Source organism: Lutra lutra, chromosome 3 (genome assembly GCF_902655055.1).
Source record: "Lutra lutra chromosome 3, mLutLut1.2, whole genome shotgun sequence".
NCBI classification, from domain to species: Eukaryota; Metazoa; Chordata; class Mammalia; order Carnivora; family Mustelidae; genus Lutra; species Lutra lutra.
In genome coordinates this window covers 84,061,834-84,085,506 of record NC_062280.1, presented here as the reverse complement: position 1 = coordinate 84,085,506, position 23,673 = coordinate 84,061,834, and the positions used below count along the sequence as shown (strand labels likewise).

The 23,673-nt window shown below is 35.9% G+C and overlaps 1 protein-coding gene across 1 annotated transcript in view; it reads left to right on the top strand.

Annotated features, from left to right (window-relative positions):
- The window catches only part of ACVR2A (activin A receptor type 2A), an 84,277-nt gene that overhangs the window by 55,964 nt on the left and 4,640 nt on the right, over positions 1–23,673 (top strand). Inside the window, 9 exon segments of the mRNA XM_047722409.1 lie at positions 7,775–7,798; positions 12,057–12,200; positions 14,053–14,196; positions 15,379–15,524; positions 17,376–17,490; positions 20,012–20,070; positions 20,072–20,148; positions 23,271–23,360; positions 23,363–23,400. Coding sequence (XP_047578365.1) covers positions 7,775–7,798; positions 12,057–12,200; positions 14,053–14,196; positions 15,379–15,524; positions 17,376–17,490; positions 20,012–20,070; positions 20,072–20,148; positions 23,271–23,360; positions 23,363–23,400 — 837 coding nt within the window.

The following is a 23,673-nucleotide window of genomic DNA, read 5'->3' as shown; positions in this document are numbered from 1 at the left end:
CAATAAAGGAAGTCATGGATTTTATGTACAAGGACATATTCATGTGTTTTTCATTAAAAAAATTCTTAGCACATTTTTCAGCATGATTGGGTTGTAGGTAAGGACTCCCGTGCAGCTGAGTTGAGAGTGCCAGTCCAGTCCCTATTAGTTACTCAAGACTTTTACAAGGGATAGGGTAGTTAAAACATGATAGAAGATGGTTAAAACAAGATAGTAAGGGAGACATACATTTGAAGTCTTAAGGTGATTTCTGTATTTCACTCCATATTCATGTCCCCATGTTCGAAGCTTAATTCCAAGACTGGTTAGAAAAAGATCCTATATTCTTGTGGATTTCTGAAACATTTTTCCTCCAAATCTTCAAATACTTAGAGCGATAAGAAATTTTTCCTTCCTTTCTTAGGCAACTTTTCCTTAAAGCTTTGGCAAAGGCTGGTTTGTGAATTAACTTCTCTCTTATATGACATTAGTCTCATTGTGATAATATCTCATTGACAGGTCATTCCTACAATAAGAACTATACTTGAAGAGAATTTATAGTGAATGTCACAGAGCAAGCTGAAGTTAGGTATACTGTGATCATTCTTTGGTCTGATTTCAGTCTTTTATTCTCTTTGGGGGATAAAAGATCAGTCTTATGGAATCCTGGAAGACAAGAGATACCCACATATATATCCTTACTAAGCTGGTTCTGACAGCTAAATTGTGGGATTCTTTCTAAGACACCAAGATAGAATTTCTTTTGGTGTAGTATTTTATTGTGAAGGGATGATTTAAGGATATACATGCTTTAAAATCTGGTCTTATGGTTCTTAGTAACCAGTAAAGAATATTAATTCTCAAATCTAGCATAGTTCGAGGCATGGAAAATAATTTTTTTTTTAATTGAAGCCATTCTTCTTTCTTTATAACCTATAACTATTACATTTCTAACACTGTCTTCCCCGTCACCCTCAATGAAAGCCCGGGGGACAACCACTGCTTTTTTGGCCCTGTCATTTACCAAGTCCTAGTCATTCACTTTTTCATCCTTCTTGATCCTGTTGTAGTTCAGGGCATTATTACATCTGAGGCTGAGATTATTTCTGTAATCTCATAGCTGGTCTTCTCTTTCTCTCTATCTATACTATTGCTGTAGAATTTTACATGTCTGATTTTGTTGCTTCTGTTTTTAAAAATATTTGAGGGCTCTCAGTGCTCCACAGCAAAGAATACAAAATTTGAGAGTATGACATGGGGCTTCCATACTTCCGTACATTTACCTTTTTATTCTTTCCTCCCATATTCTAGAGGCATATCCCTCATATGCCTGTAGAATAATATTAGTTATGTACTGTCCTTGAAAGAATTGAGAAAATAGTGCTGAAGTCAGTTTGTCTTGTGTTGGATCAGATGAATAACCGCATTTGAGAGAGGCTCTAGTCGTTCTTGTGCACGTTCCAGTCTCCCACTTGACTGTAAACTCCTTGAAGACCAGCTGCGTATTGTAGTCACTGCTGTATTTACATAGTGTTTGTGCGTATAACTGTTCTATAAGTGATGAATTGCCAAATTTGACTTTGTTGCATTTAGAATTATGTTGAGATGATAATGCAACATATTCAGGGATTCATTTAATAAGGAGCTTTAGGGCTTAGTTTTAAGATAAATCTAGAGGCCATATTTCTTTAGGGTAAAATAAGTTGAAGTATTCCAGGCTTTCATAAGACAAAGCCAGTATTTAGTTCTTTCTGGAATCACAAGCTTGAAGCATCTTTTTAATTTGCATCCCATAGGTCCTTTTCTTTTATCTGTGCTGAAACTGTCTTTCCACATGTAGGAATTTGCTCTTGTAACCTGCAGTGAGTAAACTGAACACAAACTGGTTTTTCTAGTGCCGGTGAATCAAGAATAGGAGGGAATGGCTGCATTGACTCTGTGATTAAGAAGTCTTACTGTGGTTAGAGGTAATGGGGTTTCAATAAAAGTGTTTGCATTGCTTTCAAAACCATATGTGAGCTGAAGTTTCCTGTTAATAAGATCTATATTTATGCTGATAAAAGCACTTGATAAGAAAGTGGATTTTAGGGGCTAGAAATTACCTACCTTTAACAAGGTATGAAGTTAACTTCTTGTTCATTTTTAAAGGCTATTTAAGTAGCACTATTACTATTGCAACAGTAATGCCTACTTAAATGACATCAGTCTCTTCAGTTCTTTATGTCAATGACATTTTGTCTAGATTTTGGTCTGATGAAGAGTAAAGACTTTCAGATGTTTGGGATACTGATTTGGGCATACGAAATAATCCTGCTGACCTTAATATTAAAGTAATAATAGGTTGTTGTTTCATGCTATGTCAAATTACTATCCACTGAGAAACTGAGCCATCTGTGAAAATGCTGTGTAGGATTTCCTGTTGAACATGAGTCTAAATATGTACCCATTTAAAATTAATAAGATACTGAAAGGGTAGCATAACATCATCATTCAGCCAACTCCGTTTAGGAAAGGGTACTGTTTATTTGTGGAGGATGCAGGAGAAATTTACTAAAATTAAATGAGTATTAATATGCTAATATTAAGTTATACTTGCAAAATGAGTGTCACAGCTATAGAAGCACATCTTGAAATAGGTTGATTCACTTTCTCTTTCCTTTTAAATTATTTTTAAGAAATAATTTCACATACTTGCCTGTTATAATAAGACAAATTATACAGAAGGAAGTGTGCAAAAGAAAGGTGATAGAACCATTTGTTCTTCCTTTTTTTTCTTTATCACTTTCCTGAGATAATAAATTTGAACAGGTTGGTATGTATCCTTTGACACCTTTTCCTAATCTAATTTGTTTGAGTATATGCTTTTTTTCCCTTTATATAAACTACAGAATGTTATTTCACAATTGGTTTCTTTTAATTTAACAGTATACTGAGGACAGCTTTTCAGCTCAAATACTTTTCAGTCTCATTCTGATTAAATGTGTGTTCTTAAGTGAAATTTAGTAGAGCTATAATGTATGCTCATGAAATAATCAAAACATGATGTTTTATTAGCTTAGAGTTGGTGTTAGGTTTCTACTAAGACCTGGAACCTGCATTTCACAAATATTTTTAAGTGCCTTACTTTAATTTAGCATGTTTCAAGTATGATGATATCATGCTCTTATCTTGCAGTTGAGCATCTTTTTGTTTGTTTTTTTGTTTGTTTGTTTATATATGCCTAAGAAATAGTGCAGGGCTCCTACAGAAGAAAGGAAGTCTCCTTTCTTCTGTGTTCTACCTTTGTGTGTGATTATTTTTGTTACAACTTAAATTACAACTTAAGTTTTAGGTATACTTCTAAACTAATTGTGGGGAGAAGTGTCATAAATTATTTGTAGACTTGCAGCTTGGCAAAAACTTACTCTCTTAGGTGTATAAGAGCTGTTTTACTTAACAAGTGCATGGACAGGCCCACTTGGAGAACTGCTAAAATTCCATGTCCAAAAGCAAAAAGGAAAGGGAAGCGGTGGGGGGAACCTTTATCCAAATCTTAAAACAAGTTAAAGCTGTATATTACAGTTAATAGCGAAGGTACTTCATTTCTAAAGACGACTTCCATTCAATTTTTAAAATCTTGAGTTCAGTTTTCCTTTAGACTGTGGAGGGCCCTATCTTCCACTTTGCAAATGGGACTGATGCATATAGAGCAGAGTACATAATTTCTCCTTTTTCTTGTCTGATTAGGAGATGGAAGATAGGAAGAAGTGACTTGGCTTTTCTCTCAGTTCTTTATTTCCTGAACTTCATTGTAGATCTCTTCCTTCATTCCTCACTACTTCATCACTGTCAAATCTTTTCTGTTAATTTGAGATAAGAAAAATGAAAGAGCCCATTTGTTAGTGAGAGCTGCTTGTATCACATAGGCGGCGGGTGTTCGGGTTTGCTTGTTTGGTTCCAGTTGACCCACTGACCCAGTGCCTGAGTGCCTGTCATGTGCCACACATCATGCTGCTGGGTAGTGGCGAGCAACAGAGGGACAGTTCTTGCTGGCCCTTTTGAAGTCCACAGTTGATATGTAGGTGAACAAAAATTGGGTTGGTTGGTTGTTTGACTTTGCAGCTTGGAAATGAAAGGTGAAGACAGTTTTGGTCCAACTTTAGTTCTGTAGTGACTGGGAGCCACACCCAGGGTGCCTAATGTTAAGTGTTCAAAACATGTTAGCTGTTGGGGCGCCTGGGTGGCTCACTGGGTTAAGCCTCTGCCTTTGGCTTAGGTCATGATCTCAGGGTCCTGTGATGAGCCCCGCATCGGCTTTCTGCTCAGCAGGGAGTCTGCTTCCCGCCCCCACCCCCTCTGCCTGCCTCTCTGCCTACTTGTGATCTCTCTCTCTCCCTGTCAGATAAATAAATAAAATTAAAACAAAACAAAACAAAAACATGTTAGCTGTTATTGCCAAGAGTAGCAGCTTCAAAATTGTTGTCAAAAGGTATCATATTTATTGAGGCCATTGTAAATACATATTTATATGTAAGTCATTTGAAATTAGTGCAATGAAGGATTTTATTTTGAGTACTCTGTCAAGGACTACACAGAGTACTTTACGCTGATTAATCTTTCCACACCCCACGATACAGGTTCTGTTTTATTAAGTCCATTTCGTAGATAAGAAAAATCAAGGCACAGATAGGTGAAGTGTCTTGGCCTAGTGTCAGTCTGCTGAGTGGTAGAGTCTGGACATTTAGACCCAAGGATTATTATTCATTGAGGTAATTTTAATAGAATGGCTTATTTTAGTAAATAATTAGGGGGGACATAAAAAACTATAGTAGGATAAAGGGAGGGGTCAGAATATATAAATTATATTTAAAATAGTTTTTATTAGAAGTACATATAGCCTTGTTGATAAACATAACCATCTTATCACATCACAATTCCATAATTTCCATAATGTATAGCATGATCCTTTTCCTTTTTTTCAGCTTTACTTGCAGAATACAAATGTTAAAATAAATAAAAATAAAATTTCTTCTATCCTCAGTAATAAACCTGGTGCTTCTGAGCAGTGGCCAGAAGGAGAATGGATATCCCTTACATCTAGTTCAGACTTTTAAACCCCATTGCTAGCTACCCTGAGGAGCTACCTTCTTCTTAGGGAACTTATTCAGAATCCTATTTCATAGGATCTGTCTTTGCCTTGCTTTCAGGAGTTAGATGAGAGAAATGGAGGAAGTAGGAGTTGATAAATCACAATGGAATTTTGAAGATCTAATTGGATAGAATGATGGCTGTGCATTTGGCAGTATCAATACTATTGAATCTGTTAATGTATAATGTTGCTTTCCCTAGCTCAGAAGCATTTGTTTTGATAGATGCCCTATATTATTTCTTTATAGATTCTATTTCAGTCTGCCTGGCAATAATCTTTTTTAAAATTAGCAATTGTAAAATTTCTTAGAGCATGAGATAATTAGATTACTAAGATGAGACAAATTCAGAATTTGTTGGTTTTCAAATACTTTGGGTTGGTGGGGGGGCGCTTAAATCTTCTTGATAGTCCTAAGAAGATATTTAGTAAGTTATCAAAGAATATATATGTATATGTAAATCTTAGGTTTAAATAGTAAGAGAAAAATTTTAGTATATGTCATATGTGCTTGTTTATAGTAAATAAATGAACCAAAGTCCTGTTTCTAGAAGGATTTCTTTCTGTTCCTGTTCTGTACATCTAACTGCCTGCTAAATATTAGCACTTAGGTATCTCCAAGCACTTAACCATTCTGTGGTAATGATCTCTCCAAACTGAGTTCTCAGTAAATAGAACCAGTAACCATTTGGTGGCACAAGTCAGAAATTTAGGATGTATCTCAGTACCGTTTTCCCACCTGGTGTGTCTCCCTGGAGTACTTACTTCATTTTTCAAGGATTCTCTCCTTAGGAAAATCTTCTCTTATTTAACAGGCCTGTGGAAGTCCCATTTTCACCTTACCGGTGCTCAAAGTACTGATGAATTCCTTTTTACTGCTCTTATCTTATAATTATGGATTCATCAGTGTGATGTCTTTGATGAGTCTTACTTCCTCCATACTATAGTAAGTACCATGAGAAGCTGGGGTAGTTAGTGCCTGGCACAAGTAGGCACTCAGGGATTTTTTGAGTGAATGGAGAAGTCCTATTTATTCTTCTTTGATATTTGGCAATACAATTAAATTTCTCTACCTCTTAAGGAATAAGCAACTAGTCTCTTTCTTATCTAGCAGCCTAATTAGTTGACATTAATGTACTGATTTGGTTTTCACGATTATCTCCAATTATAGCACATGATACTCAGGTTTTCATTTTCCATGTTGTGAATTCAGATGGTTTTATTTGGTTACTTTTTGTCCATGTATTTCGGTGTTTTAATTTTTTTGGATTCTGTTTTGACCCTTTTATTTTGGAACATAGTTTACACATTGAGGCCTGTTCTTGTTTAGCTTGATCATTCTCTGACTTACTCTAATGTTCACTTATTGATAAGTATATAAAGATGCATGGATAGCACCTACTTGCATAGTGCAATTAAAGTGGCAGGTTTATCTCTGTGGTACCTGTAATGAAAACAAAACCTGAGAGATCCGTAGGCCTTGGGAAGCTAAAGTCTAGTTACTCAGTTAGCATGTATTATCTTTTAAGGGATGAATTTTACTTTGAGTACTGATGAAATGATTTGATAGTAGGATTAGCTAAGCCTTTTAGATGAATTATAAATAGTCCTGAATCGTTATCACAGGAGAAAATCAAGAAGGAAGCAAAACTAGTTAAACTACTGGTACATATGAGTTGTCACATCTTTTTTGTCAGTGCTATTCTCTGTATAAATATTGTAGAAATATTGGAAATGGCAGATATACTCAGTGACTGGAGGAATTTGAAGGCTTCTTTTACACTGGTGGCAGTCTTTCTCTTAATTTTAAATTTAGGCCCCTAACTATTTTAGGATGACTGTGAAAATGAAAATCTTGTTCTCCTTCAGTATCTGAGTGTCCTCAGACTGAAAGATATGTATGGATACTTATTCCCAGGGCCACCCCTGATTGACTTCTTCACTCTCTATGTAGCCAATAAGTCAACAGTGGGCCTGGACTGTCACCTAATTCTTTTATTACTCCTGTCTTATTTTCTTACCCTTGTATATTGTTTATGTTGCACACACTAGAAACATGTTGCACACTAGAAACATTCTTCTATTACGATTCTGCTATATTCCATGAAAAGGGAGTGAAGCAGTTCAGGAAATAGGAGATTTTAGAGTCTTAAAACAACTGCCAGAGTGTGGGCTGAGAAACTTATTCTAGTTACATAAAAATTCCTTCTGTGTTGCTTCTAGATTTTGTTAAAGGCAATACTGCCCTCTGCTGTCCAAAGCCAGTTCTAACGCATATTTTCTCAAATTGCTCCTTTTATTCTTCCAGTTCAGACTCTAGAACTTCTTAGAAAAACAAATAACAATTATTTGACTTGCTGTAGTTTATTTGCTAGCTTAAAGTTCATTGGATCAAGTAGTTTGGGGCCATACTAGATTCGTCTATACAATAATACCCCTCATCTGAAAGGTAATATCCAAGTTTTTTGTTTGTTTGATACTACTTTCCTCTCTTTATAAGGAGAGTGTTCCCAATTCTTATTTTAAAAATATAATACATTGGATCATTGCCAACTTTTAAAAAGCTAAATCATTATTCTCCTTCCTTCGCTTTTGTAACTGATGTGTCATTTTTCATTTCACTCTGGATATAAATCGTAATTTCTTTTGCCTGTGTTTTTTCTTCACAAGCACGCCTTTCATATAATGATAGAGGTAAGATGCATTGATGTTTGTTTATGGTTGTGGAACTTTTTGTGGATGCATATTAAACATTTTGTTCTTAGATTTTCATTGTTGTTGCTTTATTTTGCATCCTTTATAAATTTATGTTATGGAATTTTTTTAACCACTTTTAGTATTAAAAATATGATTGATTTGCCACAGTAATAGTTTTTGGTTTTCAGAGAGTTCTTAACCTCATTTATACTTACCTGAGTTGGAATGTAGAAACAACTGTTCTAGTTGATGAGATGTTAACTCCTAATGGCTAGTTTGTCACTAGCTTAAATGTGAGCATATGCTCATTTTTACCAGGAGCTGACTTTCTGGTAAAACCCATTATCCTTTAATGTGAAATCTATAGTTTCAAATAGTTTCTTTCTTCTGTAGCCTCCTTAGCAAATGGGCTAGCTAGAGAAGTATAAGTTGATCTTTTGCTCTCTAGAGATTGAAGGCTTTATTTTAGATTAGAATTCACCCTTCCCACTCGAGAACTCAGAAGAATCAAATGATCACAGACTACTTAGCAGCTCTTCACTTCTGCTAATTTATTTCAGTCTTCAGTATAGTAATTTTATTGGGTAGCAGTGTTGGGATGGGCTCACGGCTTTCAGTGATTGCCATTTGTTGTTCCTCAACATGATGTCTTCTGATGCCATAATTTTCATATACAAATGAGTAAAGAAGAGATGTAAGTGGAGGCATGTTCCACTGCATGTCTTCGTAACTATGCAACATAGCGTGGGGATTGCAAGTGAACAGGAGATCAGAAAAAGTTTACAGGAATTCCCTGGTCCATACAGTTGAACCCCCAAAGCTGGTTTTGTTTGTAGCAGGAGCAAGTCATGTTTTATGACAATATTAGAGTGTTGCTGTCATTATGAAGTACAAGCCCAAATTTGTCTTGCCAGGTGTTGATACATTTTAAAAGTATAAATCTTTATTCCCAGAATCAAGTACAGTTGACCCTTGAACAATGCAGGGTTTAGGGGTGCCAGTGCTGTGCACAGTCACACCTGCGTATAACTTTTTACTCCCCTAAAACTTAACTACTTAACCAGAAAACTAAATTTTGTGACTAATAACACAAATGGTTAACATATGTTTTGTATGTTATACGTATGATATGGTGTATTTTTGCAACAAAGTAAGTATCAAACCAAGTAAGCTAGAAAAAGGAAAATGTTATTAAAATCATAATGAAGAGAAGATACATTTACAGTACTGACTGGATTGTATTTATTAGAAAAAAATCCACATAGAAGTGGACTCCTGCACTTCAAACCCATGTTGTTCAAGGGTGAACTGCATTGAGTTTTTTGTGGGTAAATTAGCATAATGATGCTCATAAACTGCAAATGATTTGTGATATTCTCTGATGATAAGTAAAGGCCAGATATTAGAGATAGTTAAAGTTTCCTATACATTTAGTGAAGAGTACGAAAAGTATTATATAGAATATTCTAGTTTTTCATTAAAACAAAAATTTATATTAGTATTATGTATTTTATAGAGTTATGATCTATATTTTAGTTACTCATTTTTGAGTTTTACCTTTTAAGTATTATAGAATATTATTTAAAAACACATACCATTTTCAAAAGTTTGACATTCTGTAGGAATCTGCCTTTGTAGACCTTTTCCTCACCCTTTAAAAAGTCGTCAGTAGGGGCACCTGGGTGGCTCAGTGGGTTAAAGCCTCTGCCTTTAGCTCGGGTCATGATCCCAGGGTCCTGGGATCGAGCCCCACATTGGGCTCTGTGCTCAGCAGGGAGCCTGCTTCCTCCTCTCTCTCTCTCTGCCTGCCTCTCTGCCTACTTGTGATCTCTGTCTGTCAAATAAATAAATAAAATCTTTAAAAAAAAAAAAAAGTCAGTATTCTTTTAACAGTAGTCTGTTTTCATGCTATTATAAGGCTGAATAGAATGGTAATAGTATTAGGACAGTGATCTAAGATTTTTTACTCATAATGGTAGCTTAGAAACTTGCCGAACAAAGACTTAGAAACTTATGGGAACCTTAAGGTTTATTTGTGCATTCAGAAAATATTCAGTGATCTTTTCTCTCTAAACAGAGACATTGAAAGTTACTGTATGTGTCCTAAACTTTCTTAAAATATTAAAATTGTATTTTCAACTGCAAACATAGTCTTAATTTGAGATGTGGATTAAGTCCTCTGAATCCTGTTTTATAGACTGAATCATATCCATGTGGTTGGTACACTTTAGAACAGAGAATGGGTAATGTCGTATGTTATCAAGAGACATTATCAATTTACATAAAAGGTCCTAAGTATCTTAAAGTTAAGAGCTATTTTCTTCTTTATGTGGTTATTTTGCCTCTTCAGCTTTCAGCATTTATCACCATACTTCAGTTTTTGGTATATCCCTGCTTTGAAAACTTGACATTTCTGACTCAGTTCTAAAAAGGGGGGGGGATCATTGATTTTAACTTTGTAGTTAGTGACATTTTTTCAGGCTGAACTTTTTCTGTTAGCATAATTATTTTATGTAGTTATCTAATAATTCTTGGATTTTGAGCATGAGTGGTTTTCTCTGCCTCTACAAGACTAGTTTTCAACCTTTTTCCCTCCCATCTCCACATCCACATCCGCAGCCTACTCCTGTCAGTAGCATCTCTTATTACACTTGTAAATGACCAGTTGAGCAATGAGGTAGGCTGGGTTTAAGTTTGATGAAACCTCTCTCTAGATTCTTGTGTCCCTTCCCACTGAGAACAATAACTTCAGGGCCCATACTTGCCCTAAGATTTGTATCTGACTTTTCTGGACTCATCACTCTGTTAAAACTACAACACTCTTTAGCTCTCCTATAACCTTTCATCTTTTGAATGTGTGAAGGCAAGGTAACTTTTTGTAGACATTTAAAAAATAAATATCTAAGGTTGAAAAATGTCACAAGAAGTTTTCTAATTTATCTATTTTAAAAGTAGGAATTCTCAGGCCATTTTATAAAGGATTGCCTACAAAGAAATTGCACCTTCGTCCTCTTTAATACCGTGCAGTGTTTCTATTTTTGAGAGTCTTTCTAATGTTGATGTAAGCTTTTTAAAATCTTGAGTGACACCATGGGCTGAATAATGCCTAAAGGGGGCACTGACCGTGTTGGGGCTTTTGCAGAGATTTTTTTCTTAAAAGGGGATGAAAAGGAGAGAGATGCATTGATACAGGATAACATACTATTTCCAAGCAACTTAGATGCCACCCAGTGTCACAGTGTCTGCTGCTGTTGCCACAGAAATTTTAGTTCTTCCTTGTAATACTCATTATGCAGCCCTTCATACATTTTTATTACTTTTCTCTGGAAGCTGTTCAAAAGGCTTCCTACATCTTGTTTTAGTTGCAGATACTGAACTGATACAGTGCTTCCAGAGAGGTTGCCATTCTGCTTTGTATAGGAAGGATGCCTTTGTGTTTTGTAAACATTGTGCCCCTATTTATATACTGTATTTGCTCCATTTTCAAAATTACCTATAGAAATATACTTCTCTTTCATTTTCTTACCATCTACTATGATGAACACTAATTTTCTGGATTATAATTTGTACTTTCTTTGCCAGTCAGACTAATAATTTGTATCTCCAGTCAATTTGGGGAATTATAAGCAAAGGGATTAATTGTTAATAGGTTGAAAAAGTAGAATAAATAGAACACTGTGGCTGTTAACATATTTTGCATTTTCTGTTTGACACACTTATCTGCAATGTATTTGGGAATGACTATGCATTTATGAGATTAATGAAGAAAAGATTTAAAGATAAAAAAAGTCAATGGAGAAAGAAAATAGTGGATTTTGAGGAGTGTTTTCCTTTGAGAAATAGCCATAATTTGCTGTTGCTGTCACTTTTAAAATCCTTGTCTAATAAAGTCCCAACTGGATGAAACCGTTGAAATACTGTTAGTAATAACCCTAAAGGTCACAAAAGACTTTAGTCCAGAAAATTAGTGAGATGGACTCAAAATGATTTGTGGTCATTTCTCCTGCTGTACTTATGTAGCAATAGTGCTGAATGTTATTATGGAAACTCTCAATTCAAGCGGTTTGCTTTATGATCACTATAAATAATTAGTAATGCTTGAGAACTGTTTTTGCAAGACAGAAGTTAGTGTCATTTGTATGTGTTTCCTGTTTCTGTCAATTGATTCCTCAGTATACTCACTTTCCCCCTCATATTTAGCATTGATCTATATCAGGTGCTGCTTTCTAAAACGATTGTTAATATTTATCTGTAGGACCCAGGACCACCCCCACCTTCTCCATTACTAGGTTTGAAGCCACTGCAGTTATTAGAAGTGAAAGCGAGGGGAAGATTTGGTTGTGTGTGGAAAGCCCAGCTGCTCAATGAGTACGTGGCTGTGAAAATATTTCCAATACAGGTATGTTATTGCATCTTTCTCATCTGCATATATTTTGTAAAAGATGAACTGGCTCAGTTATCGTATTTCAGAAACAGTCCAAAAACACAGACCACATGTTTCCAGGTGGCTCTTTGTGATATTGAGGAAAGGGGTTAGCTCTTTAGTCTGCCTTCTTATCCAAGGAATGGAACTCATGGTATAGCAGTTGTTATGTTTGTTTGGAGTGATGGAATTCCAGTGAATAATGTATAGGACATCTTTTGCCATTAAAAATACTATAGAAATGTAAGGTGAAGATGAGGATTCCAGTAATAGAATTTTGTTGGTTAACTTTTAATATCCCATTGACATTATCAGAAAACAAAGAGAAGAATGAAAGAATAGCATACTTGTTTTAGAATTGTTTCGAGGTATATTACCAGACTGATTCTTTTTTGTCTTACTTTGATTGCTCATGTAATCATTTCAGATTTTGTTTGGAAGTGAATCAAGATTCCAAATAATTGGTTTACTGTTGACTTTTCTTTTAAAGGGGGCTGACCTCATAAAACCCTGGTCTAATGCACCTCTGGGCTGTTCTTATGTTTTATTTGAGTCCATCAGTGGTATAGATCTATGATGATTTCTTCCTACCTGTGTCTTGCTTTTCGCCTCCAGCTAATGCCTTGTGTGCTATTGCAGTCCTGGTTGGGTTTGGTGATGCAGGGTCCACCACTGTATCTTCACAGTGGAGCTTCCTCATTCCAGAGTTAGAGAACCAATTTATCTTAATATACCTAGCTTTTATCTTTCTTGCCTCCTCTAAAGTCTCATAGAGTCTGTGAAGAACGTTATTACTTTTTTTTGTACTGATGCAGATACTTTATAGAAGACTCTAATCTGCTCTGCTAAGATTGACAAATTCAGGGTTCTTCTTTCATTGTGGGAAGAAGCTTAAAAATTAGAGAAAGGTCTTTGGATATTAGCACAAGAGTAACAGTAGCTGATATTTTATTAAATGCTTCTTACTGTCAGGAGAGGTGCTTTACATAGGAGTACTCAGTAATAGGTGTCTATATATTACTCACACATAAAAAACAATACACAGTATACATGTAATACAACAATCCTGTGGATCAGACACTGTAGTGTCCCCATTTTGCTAATGAGGAAACTGAATGATTGTCAATTGGCAAAGGTTCTTAAGATAGTTTGGATCCAGAGGGTTCCAAACCATTATGCTATGGTGCCTCCTACTTTCATTATTCTTCCATTGTGAAGAGAAGCTAATCCTTTATAAATAGACATGTAGTAGGCATGGGTCACTTGCAGATGCAAATGAGTATATAGTGTTTTAAACTGTATTGCCTATTTATACCCTGTTGTGTGCTCACTGACTTCGCAGGGTATTCTCAGCATTTTGTTAAGAACGTTTGATACAGTGTTAGTCTTTGAACAAAAAAAAATGTTTTCTATTGAGATGAAGTCATTCTACCTGAAATTCGTATCTCAGGAAGATTATTCTGAATAAACAAAAATAACTTCACACGATGATGAAATGACACCGTATTACGAAATTGCCAGCAGAATGTGTTGCCATTGATAGATAGAGATATGCAACATTTCCCATGAGGACTCCTGTATTCACAAACAAGAAACATAGAAAAGTATGTTTTAGGGAATGGGGCAGGCAGGGCAGGCATTTGTCATAGAGTTGCTACCTTATTCTTAGATTTCTTTTATGAAAAAATAAGACAAAACCAAACCAAAGAATCTTCTCATGCTTAGCTTTATTTTTAAATTTTGCCTTAGAATCTACTTGAGTAATCTTAGATATGGTTTATTTGCCTGTGTTCTTTGCATTCTTACTATTCTTTCTTTTTAACTCTAGGACAAACAATCATGGCAAAATGAATATGAAGTTTATAGTTTACCTGGAATGAAGCATGAGAACATACTGCAGTTCATTGGTGCAGAAAAAAGAGGCACCAGTGTTGATGTGGATCTTTGGCTAATCACAGCGTTTCATGAAAAGGTAAAACTACTTTCTGTTTTAACTCAGGAAAGTCAGGGTTGGCTTACCTACCTAATGTTGGCTATAAATCCCTCAGACTTGTTTTTCTGGAAATAGTATGTTGTTTTAGTTGGTTATGGCTCAGTGGGTTAAAGCCTCTGCCTTCAGCTCGGGTCCTGATCCCAGGGTTCTGGGATCGAGCCCCGCATCGGGCTCTCTGCTCAGCAGGAAGTCTGCTTCCCTCTCTCTCTCTCTCTGCCTGCCTCTCTGCCTACTTGTGATCTCTGTCTGTCAAGTAAATAAATAAAATCTTAAAAAAAAAAAAATTCATTTTATTAAAAGAGAAAAGTTGGCAACTCTTTCACCTTAGCCTCTACTTACATAAAACCAGTCATTTGTCCCTTATTTCTTGTGCTGCAGTTATCTCTCTTACAGGTAATTATTTCAGTGGAGCCGGTGCTTAGTCATTTTCATTTGCCATTCGCAATTCATCTTGATTATTTGGACCATTTTTTAGGTTGAATTTTGTTTTTAAAACTCTTCAGTCAGTATAGCCTAGTGACAAAACTAGAGTGAGGAGATTTATCTGATCTTTGATCTGTCACTCATCTATAGAATAATTATCACCAGAACAAAGCTGCTGTTTCTCCTCTGAAAGTAGAAAGGTTTTCTGCTGTCAGAGTTAGTATGAAAATACATGTTAATGAAATAAGCAGTTGTGTTCTCCTTGGCAATTAGTTTCATCATTGTTAGATATAGGTGGCTCTTAAACGTCTCTAAATTGTTGACCAGAAGAATAGCAGTAATCTGTAGAGGAAGATTCTGACAGCTGTATGTCTTAATTTTGTGTTAATATTTGTAGTCAGCATATTTTAAGTTTTTAAACATTTTCCTGAACTTTAGATTTTCAAATGGTGGGTTGTTTTGTTTTGTAACTCTTGCCTTCAAAACAGGAGGAAACTGACTGTGCCTTCTAGCAAACCTTTAAAGATTAGAGGTATTCTATTCTAGTCAGATGTTTACTAATGTGAAACTTGAATCATTACAGAAAGATTGCCTTTTTTTTTTATAATATTGTTCACTAAAAGTAAAGATATGTTGCCTTCCATAATCTCTTAAAAGCAAAAAGAAAGTTCTCCATGTCATACAGCTTTTGTCCAGAGCATAAGTTGTTTTTTCCCCCCTTTTCTTTCATTTCTTTAGGGTTCACTGTCAGACTTTCTTAAGGCTAATGTGGTCTCTTGGAATGAATTGTGTCATATTGCAGAAACCATGGCTAGAGGATTGGCATATTTGCATGAGGACATACCTGGCCTAAAAGATGGCCACAAACCTGCCATATCTCACAGGTAGAAATAAATTTATATTGTTTACCCTAATAATTTAGTATTTAGTATTTAAACTTTAAATCTACTGTGCAAAATTTGCTTTCCCCCCAATTACCTAATCATGCTAGAAGAGGCAGTTGATTTTATTTGTTTTTCGAATTACCTTTGAGATTGGCCAGGAAGTATTTTGGGTAATAGATATATTTAGTATCATTAGCGAAGTTTAAGTAATGACCTCTGTTTTAATTTCTCATTTCTGAAAACATGGTTAAGAGTGAAAGTGTATTTTGTCTATCTCAAAGGAAAAAGAAATTTGTTTTGCCTCAAAACATGGATTTACTTTGGTGATAATTATTGAGGAGAGACTCTGAGAATCTTTTTTTGTGTTTGTAATGACCATGTGATCATTATCTGAGCTGAGTTGGAGGGAGGCATCATTTGAATAACTGGGCTTGAACCCAATAGTTGTCATTCCCTTAAAAGGGAAAATGTTCGTTCCTTTAAACTTGGAATCAGTTTGCCATTGTGTATTCAATTTAAAGACAATTGCTTTAGAAAGAGACCCATAAATACAGAGAATAAACTAATGGTTGGCAGAGAGGGGTTGGGGGTGAGAGTGTGAGTGGGAATATGGACTAAATGGGTGAAGGGTAGTAGGATAAAAGCTTTCATTTATGGAATAAGTAAGTCATGGTGATAAAAGGTACACCATTAGGGAATATAATCAGTGGTTTTGTATGGTAACAGTAACTACACTTGAGTGAGCATGGCATAATCTATAGACTTGTTGAATCACAACGTCTTACACTTTTAATGTAACATTGTGTGTCCATTATATACTTCAGTTAAAAAAAGAGGGTTGCTTTAAAAGCGGATTCATTTAATAGAACTTAATTGAGCGCCACCAGTTGCAGTGTTTAGGTTGCTGGGAGGCACTGCTTTTAATTTTGCAAACTCCCTTGAATGAATTCCACCTCAGAAAAAGCGCCCATTTTCTCACCTTCCTGCAGTCTGTCTCTTCCTGAATTTTTGTTCACCTCACCTAGTCCTATATGGAACTAATTCTTTGGCACCCCCAAAAGTTATTAGCAGTGGGGTTCCTAAAAATCCTTTGAGGCTAAAACTGTTTTTTGCAGCATTTGTGGGTGTTTATCTGTGTCTCCTCTGTCCCATTCTTGGTCTCCATGTCTGTGCACATAGATTTAACTACTGCTCATGGCATAGATATATGTAGTTAGGAATGTAGTAATCTTTAGGTGAATTAGTTGAAGCTAGTATATAAAAGAGGTTATCTGATTGCTTTGAAATGGTTACTCTTTTTGGAACACTAGGATCTAGCTGGAGCAGTTTTGTTTATGGTGAAAATTTTCTAATACACATTCCTAGAGATGCTTTTCTACAACAAGGCTGATGAATCTCAGAACCCCTAAAATAAGGGATTGTTTGTTATAGTATGGCCTTTTCCAGTAGGCAAAAGGCCCCAATTCATTTTATTTGAATTTTCTTTTAGTTTGCTTTCTTAAATCTCAGTTGCAAGGGGCGTTTCTAAGTATAAACTCTGAAATATTCATTTTACCTCAAAAAAACCAGCAATTTTATGATTGGTAGGTAGGAATAACATAGATAACATGTAGGCTAGACAGTATTTTTGGAATAGCAGCTCTTTATAAAACTGCTTTATGGAGAAATTTCCTTCTTATTGTCCATGTTATGAATAGGAGAGTTTGTCACTCCTGTTTTTCAAGCCTTTTCTCCCTCCTTTTTTCTGTTTGTCATACTTTAATAGTGTTTTCTCCTCTTTTCCCACTTTCATTGAAAACATTTAAAAGTAACTTGTTTAAAATTAATTTGAATACTTTGTCTATTTGCAAGGGACATCAAAAGTAAAAATGTGCTGTTGAAAAACAATCTGACAGCTTGCATTGCTGACTTTGGGTTGGCGTTAAAATTTGAAGCTGGCAAGTCTGCAGGTGATACCCATGGACAGGTAAGGATGGTAACTACAAAATGTAAGAAAAATAATTTGTCCCATATTTTCTTAGAATGGCATATCTAGATTGAATTGATATAAAATTACTGTGATGGTTATTAAATCAGCATTTAATATAAAATGACTCTCTTAAAAGTAGTATGTTAAATTTGCTGAGGAAGACATTTTCATGTGTGGTGAAGGACTGTTAGGAACTCAAGTGGTTTAGATCAGTCAGTTCATAAAACAACCTTAGACACGTCATGGGATTCTATTTTTAAAAATAATCAAGTTAATCCATTTAAATGGACCTCATTCTTAGGGAGTTCTTAGTAATAACGCAGTAGTTTTAATTCGTTAATTCTTTCATCATCCTAAGAGGAATGACAGAACAGTTACTATTCATGTTAGTATGTATTAAATATCTACTGTTTGATTTTTCCATGCAACAATTAGTTTCTTGCTTCATGGTCTTTAGTGCTTCGTTAATTCTTTAACCAACTTTATAGCTTTTTTTTGAATTCTCTCCAGTTCAGAGCACTTACAAAGCCCTGAGCAAAGAGCCTAATTAATTCTATCTAGTCAAGGTCTGTATGAAGAACTCTGAACAGTGGGAATCTTTAAGAAAGCCAAACAGGAGAAAAACATGATCCATACATTTTATTCTCAGAAACTGTGAGGCAGGGAAAGGTGGTGCTTTCATGCCTGCAAGATCATCTTTTTATTAAGAAAACCAGTTTGACCTGAAAGGTGACATTTCCTTACAAAGTTGGCATGATTATTACTTCATCTTTCAAATCATGGAATTATTTGTCATCTAGTTCTAAGCTTTCATTTTTCCAGCATATCCTATGACCTCCAAGAATAGTTATTAAAGAACCACAGCATAACAAATTTTGGCAATATTGACTGAGGATAAGAATTTACACCAGTAGTCAGTAGTCCAAGTTCTAGAAAAGTTGACACCGTATGTGTTTGGGAATGAAGGCAGTCTTGTGGAGTCTGTGATGGAGGTGGGAGATAGTGCAGGAAGCCTAGGGACAAACATCTGAGCTGACTGTGTCATTATTATAAAACTAAAATTGGGGGACAGTTTAATCCTCTGGTACCTCATAACCCTTCCCCCCTTTTCTTAAGAAAAAATTTTGAGACTTATTCCTATCTTTTACTGCCCTCTCAATTAGCTTACATGACGAGGTAAAAATAATTACCTACATCACTGGATCCTTGAGTTTAGACTTCATGGACCAGAAAATTTCAAAATTCAAGTTATTGTACACTTTATATATTGCAAATAAAGAACCCTGGAGAAAAATAAGATTTTTATCTTACTATAAAAGAGAGGGCATTTTATACTAAGGAAAGGTAGTTGTCACTTTATAAGAAAAGTACTTTGGATAGCATACATTTGTCTTTAGGGGAAAAGTAAACTTTTTTTTTTCTTTGAAAAGTAAACTTTTGAGAAATGCTTATAGTACAGTTAAAGGAGCAAAAGAAGCAGAGCTACTTTTTTTCTTTCTTTCTTTAGAGCGTTCTCATTATTAAATGAATTAAAAACTTGAGCTTTGGAGTTTTAGTGATCGACTGCTTTTTTTCTAGACATTTCTTTTGTATGTGTGTTCTCAGATAGTTGTCCTCCTTTCCAATCTAGAGATCACTCATCTAAGGATGGAGCTTTTTGGAATACCATTATCTGGCCATTCCCTTGATCTCCGAAACTGAATCTGTGATCCACTCAGCTATCCTATAAGAATTTTTAAGCTTTCATATATGAATATTGTCAAGCACCAACCAAAGCTAGCTATAGTAGCTTAGTAACCATAGTTACAATACTAAGAAATACCAAATTGTTAGAGACAGAAATAAAGAATGCCAAGACAGAATTCATGAATAAATAATACGTAGACTTTATAGAAATAGAACTTTTAAAAGTTTTATCCATTCTTTCCTGGGCTAATTCTTTTTAAGTTTTATATTACTATTTTTTTGTTAATACAGAGAAGAGGAAACCCCTTAAAAGGAGTATTTTTTTTTTTTTCTAAAGACACATTTCAAACAGGATGTAAAGGTACAATTGAGAAATACAGTTTTCTTGTCCTTATCTCTACCAAAACCACCATCGTTTTTAGGATTACTTCCAGAAGGGGAAAAATTCTAAGCCAACGCCAGCACTGTGTCTGCTGGTATATTTATTGAGTATACCCAAAAAGGGATCTCAGTATATATACTGCTTTTGTTCCTTGCTGTACAGTGTTTTTGGAAATTTTTCCGTATAAGTCCAGATTTACCTCATGTTTTTTAAGAGCTGCATAGTACTCTTTTTAAGAAGTCCCTACTGATGGAAACTTCTCATTCCCAGTGTCTTGGCTGTTATTACTTGAATACAATGCTCCTTGACTCTGCAGTCTGGTGGTCATAATTTAGTTACCTTACCTGAGTATGACAGCAGAACATACTTGGTTTTGATTCTTTTTACAAAATCTTAAAATGTTCATAAAGTTAATGAATGAGTATTGTTTGCTTTCATATCTTTTTTCAGGTTGGTACCCGGAGGTATATGGCTCCAGAGGTATTAGAGGGTGCTATAAACTTCCAAAGGATGCATTTTGAGGATAGATATGTACGCCATGGGATTAGTCCTGTGGGAACTGGCTTCTCGCTGTACTGCTGCAGATGGTAAGGGAAAAAATATTTTTTTAAAAAAGATAATGCCTCATTGCCTACTACACATACATGAAAAGGGATGATTACACTTAAAGGTAATATTTCAAAGTACAAATTTTTTTTAAGTAGACTCCAAGAGGTAGTGGTTTAAATAGAATTCAGGAGGCAAGGGATAGGGGCAGGCTGGAGAGGGAAGGTATGGGCACCTTTACCACTGCCAGGTGTTCTGTGCTAGGCACTTCACATACCGTTAGCTGATTTTCCTAAGACTCCTTTGGAGGTAGTTATTAGTTTCATATAGGAGCAATTTGAAGCTCAAATTTTAAGTAGTAGAAATTGAGCAGATTGCTAATATTAGCTTCAGGGTGGTAAATGGTGAAACCTAGATTTGAAACTCTGATCCAAATGTAGGGATATGGCTGCTACTTTGTGGGTCCTGCAGGTCCTACCTGCCCCCAGGTTGCAAAAGTCAACTCTTTTGGCCAGAGGAGGTAAATGAACCGATTGGGGGATTTTCCTCCCAGGATACTCAAGGCTGAGTCTGTTCATCAACTCCCATGATGTCACATACACTTAACCAGACTGAATTTACAGTCCATCCTCCATGACACAAAATGGAGCATGCCTTTGGATATACCACAGGTTAAATTCTGCCTCCTCAATGCCTTAAAAGTCTGAGCTGATGTAGAGGTTATTATGAATGCTAGTTATATTCTCTCACACCTTGGTTCTAAAGGATTCTTATTCTTTGTTTTTGTTATGTAAGTCCTTGTTTAAGTCCTATAAATATTTGCACGGATCGATTGATTATAAGCTTGTATACTGTTCCTGGTGTTAACAAAATTATAGTGTGCTAGGTACTGTCTTCAGTGCTTCTCAGAAAGTCTCCATTCTCTTCACTTGTGTTACAGCACTTTTTTTTGGACGTGAAAAATATAAAGCAGACATCTCGACAAATGTAAATTAGCTCGATCCTTTTTTAAAAAAATTTACAATTACCTAAAAACTTCCTGCAGATTGTGAAAAGACCTTAGAAGAAATTTAGTATATGTAAGCCAACTTAACATGTATTTATAAGAATACTTTGTTTTCTGAGTACTGTAATGGTGTCTCATTGTAGGACAGACTACCTCTGGTACGTGAAAATTGGTTTGGGGTACTATGGTTTTAAAGGGAGTTTAGTAGAGAGTGGTCAGGAATGGACAGCCATTCATTCTTCTAAGATTGGGAGTTTGGCATGGGGTGGATCCAGACCCAAGAAAGTCTGAAGCAGTTTGGTTTAATTCTAGTGTAGTTTGGCTCAAAGTGGAAGATGAAGTACATTATGTGCATTTATGGAAGCAGAAATAGGTCAGATGGCAGATGTTACAGGAAAATGCATTTTATAAAAACTTTCATAATATGAACTCTCCAGAACCAACCACTGGATATGGTGTCGTGGGGATATATACAAGACCCTGCCCTTAAGCAATGTATAGTTTAATTACAGGGATAAAATACATCCTGGACAATTGACTCTAGATTAAGGTTAGTGTGAATTGTCTAGTTCTGTGTGTAGTATTCATTAGTATTAGATATTCAGTAAGTTATTCTGGACGAGTATAATACCTGAAGATATTGAGAGGGTTATGGGAGTTGAGAGGAGTGAAAAATTCTTTGTTTTGCATTTTTGCATTTGCAGTAGAGTGGTTATCAGGGAAGTTTTTATGAAAAGTGAAAAGGACAGGTACTGGTATTTCTAAAATGCTTTGCATGTGCTGTGAAGTACTTGCAGAGACGGGAATTTCTGACCCTTAAGTCAGAAAATGGGGTAGGAGGGGACAGTGTGAACATTGCTAAAGTGAGTACTTTAAAATTTGTTGATGGCAAAGTTCAGTGACTCTCACACTTTAATGTGTACTAACTCCTGATAAAGTTCATATTCTGACTCAGTAGGTCTGGGTTGGGGCCTGATACTTTAATTTCTTGCAGGCTCATAGTGAGTGCCATTGCGCTGAGCAATTTTGAGTAGGAGGAGCTGAACAGACACTTTAGAATGTCACTGGAAGTGCTAAAGCAGAGATGGACTATCCAGGCCATCAAGGATTCTTCCATTTAGAAAGGGTAGAGTTTACGTGTCCTCCTTCATGACTCATTATTTATAATTTATATCCCATCCAGGAGTAGGAGTATCTGTGCAAGGTTTAGGTCTGTATACAAGCCCTTTGTATGAAATCGGTCTCTAGTGGAGTGGTTTCTGTCAAGGGAGACCATACAGTGATTGAAAACACAGACTTCAGCGGCAGAGATGGATTCAAATCCATCTCTGCCGCTTAACAACTGTATGCCCTTGTGCAAATTATGCAACTTTTCTGAGCTTCTTTCCTATCTGTATAATAGAGGTAATGTCACCTTCATTCTGTGGAGGTGTAAAATGGAAGGAAATAATGTATGTAAAGTTCCTAGTCAGGGTAAGTGCTTATTAAGTATAGTATTAACTCATAACTGCATTTTCCTATTTGAGTATGCCTAAGAAAAAAGGAACCATTTATTTTGGTGAATAAGTTTTGTCTGTGAAGGCACATTCTGAAGGCTTATTGGGAACCCTGTATGGAGTATGCTTGTGATTTTTTTAAAAGACTATTTTGGCAGCTTTTGTGAGGGCAAGGAGGTATAACTCTGAGGTATGTCATTCCTCATGCAGAGCGTGTAGAGGGTAAAGATGTGTCTCAGGATAAAGATGGTGTAAGAGACTAACCCCCAAATCGTCAGATAGAATCACCACTGTTTACAGTCTGATTTGAATTGTGGGAAGTACTTAAAGGGATATTATAGCCTGGATTTGCAAATATTGTTGATTCCCTGTGGTCCGATCTATGTATGGAGATAGGCAGTTCTCATACAGCAGATGAGAAAGCTCCTTACGCAAAACTTAGCAGGCTTATGTGCCAAATTGTAGAGTTTTGATTTCTCTTAAATTAGCATTTGGTCATACTGTGGTAGAAGTAGTTGAGAGAGTGTTTTTCTCCTGTCATTATATAGCATTAACAGTTGGGAAAAGGTGATACAGAGTATGTTTCAGAAGGGTTGTTCCAGTTTGGAAGTCAGGAAGATTTGAATTAAAATGGTTTTGTTTCCCCCCTCACCCATTACAGGACCTGTAGATGAATACATGTTGCCATTCGAGGAGGAAATTGGCCAGCATCCATCTCTTGAAGACATGCAGGAAGTTGTTGTGCATAAAAAAAGAGGCCTGTTTTAAGAGATTATTGGCAGAAACATGCTGTAAGTTACAGTTAGCTTTTCATTTGAAATTCCAATAAAATGCTTTTCAGAGGAATGATTTCTATCTCTGCACACTTCTCTTCTGGGACGGTTTTTCTGGAGAGGTTATCTTCATACAGGATATTCTGTCTAGAGTTCTATGAACAATAGAATTTTAGGGCTAGGGGCGCCTGGGTGGCTCAGTGGGTTAAAGCCTCTGCTTTTGGCTCAGGTCATCATCTCAGGGTCTTGGGATCAGACCCTGCATCGGGTGCTCTGCTCAGTGGAGAGCCT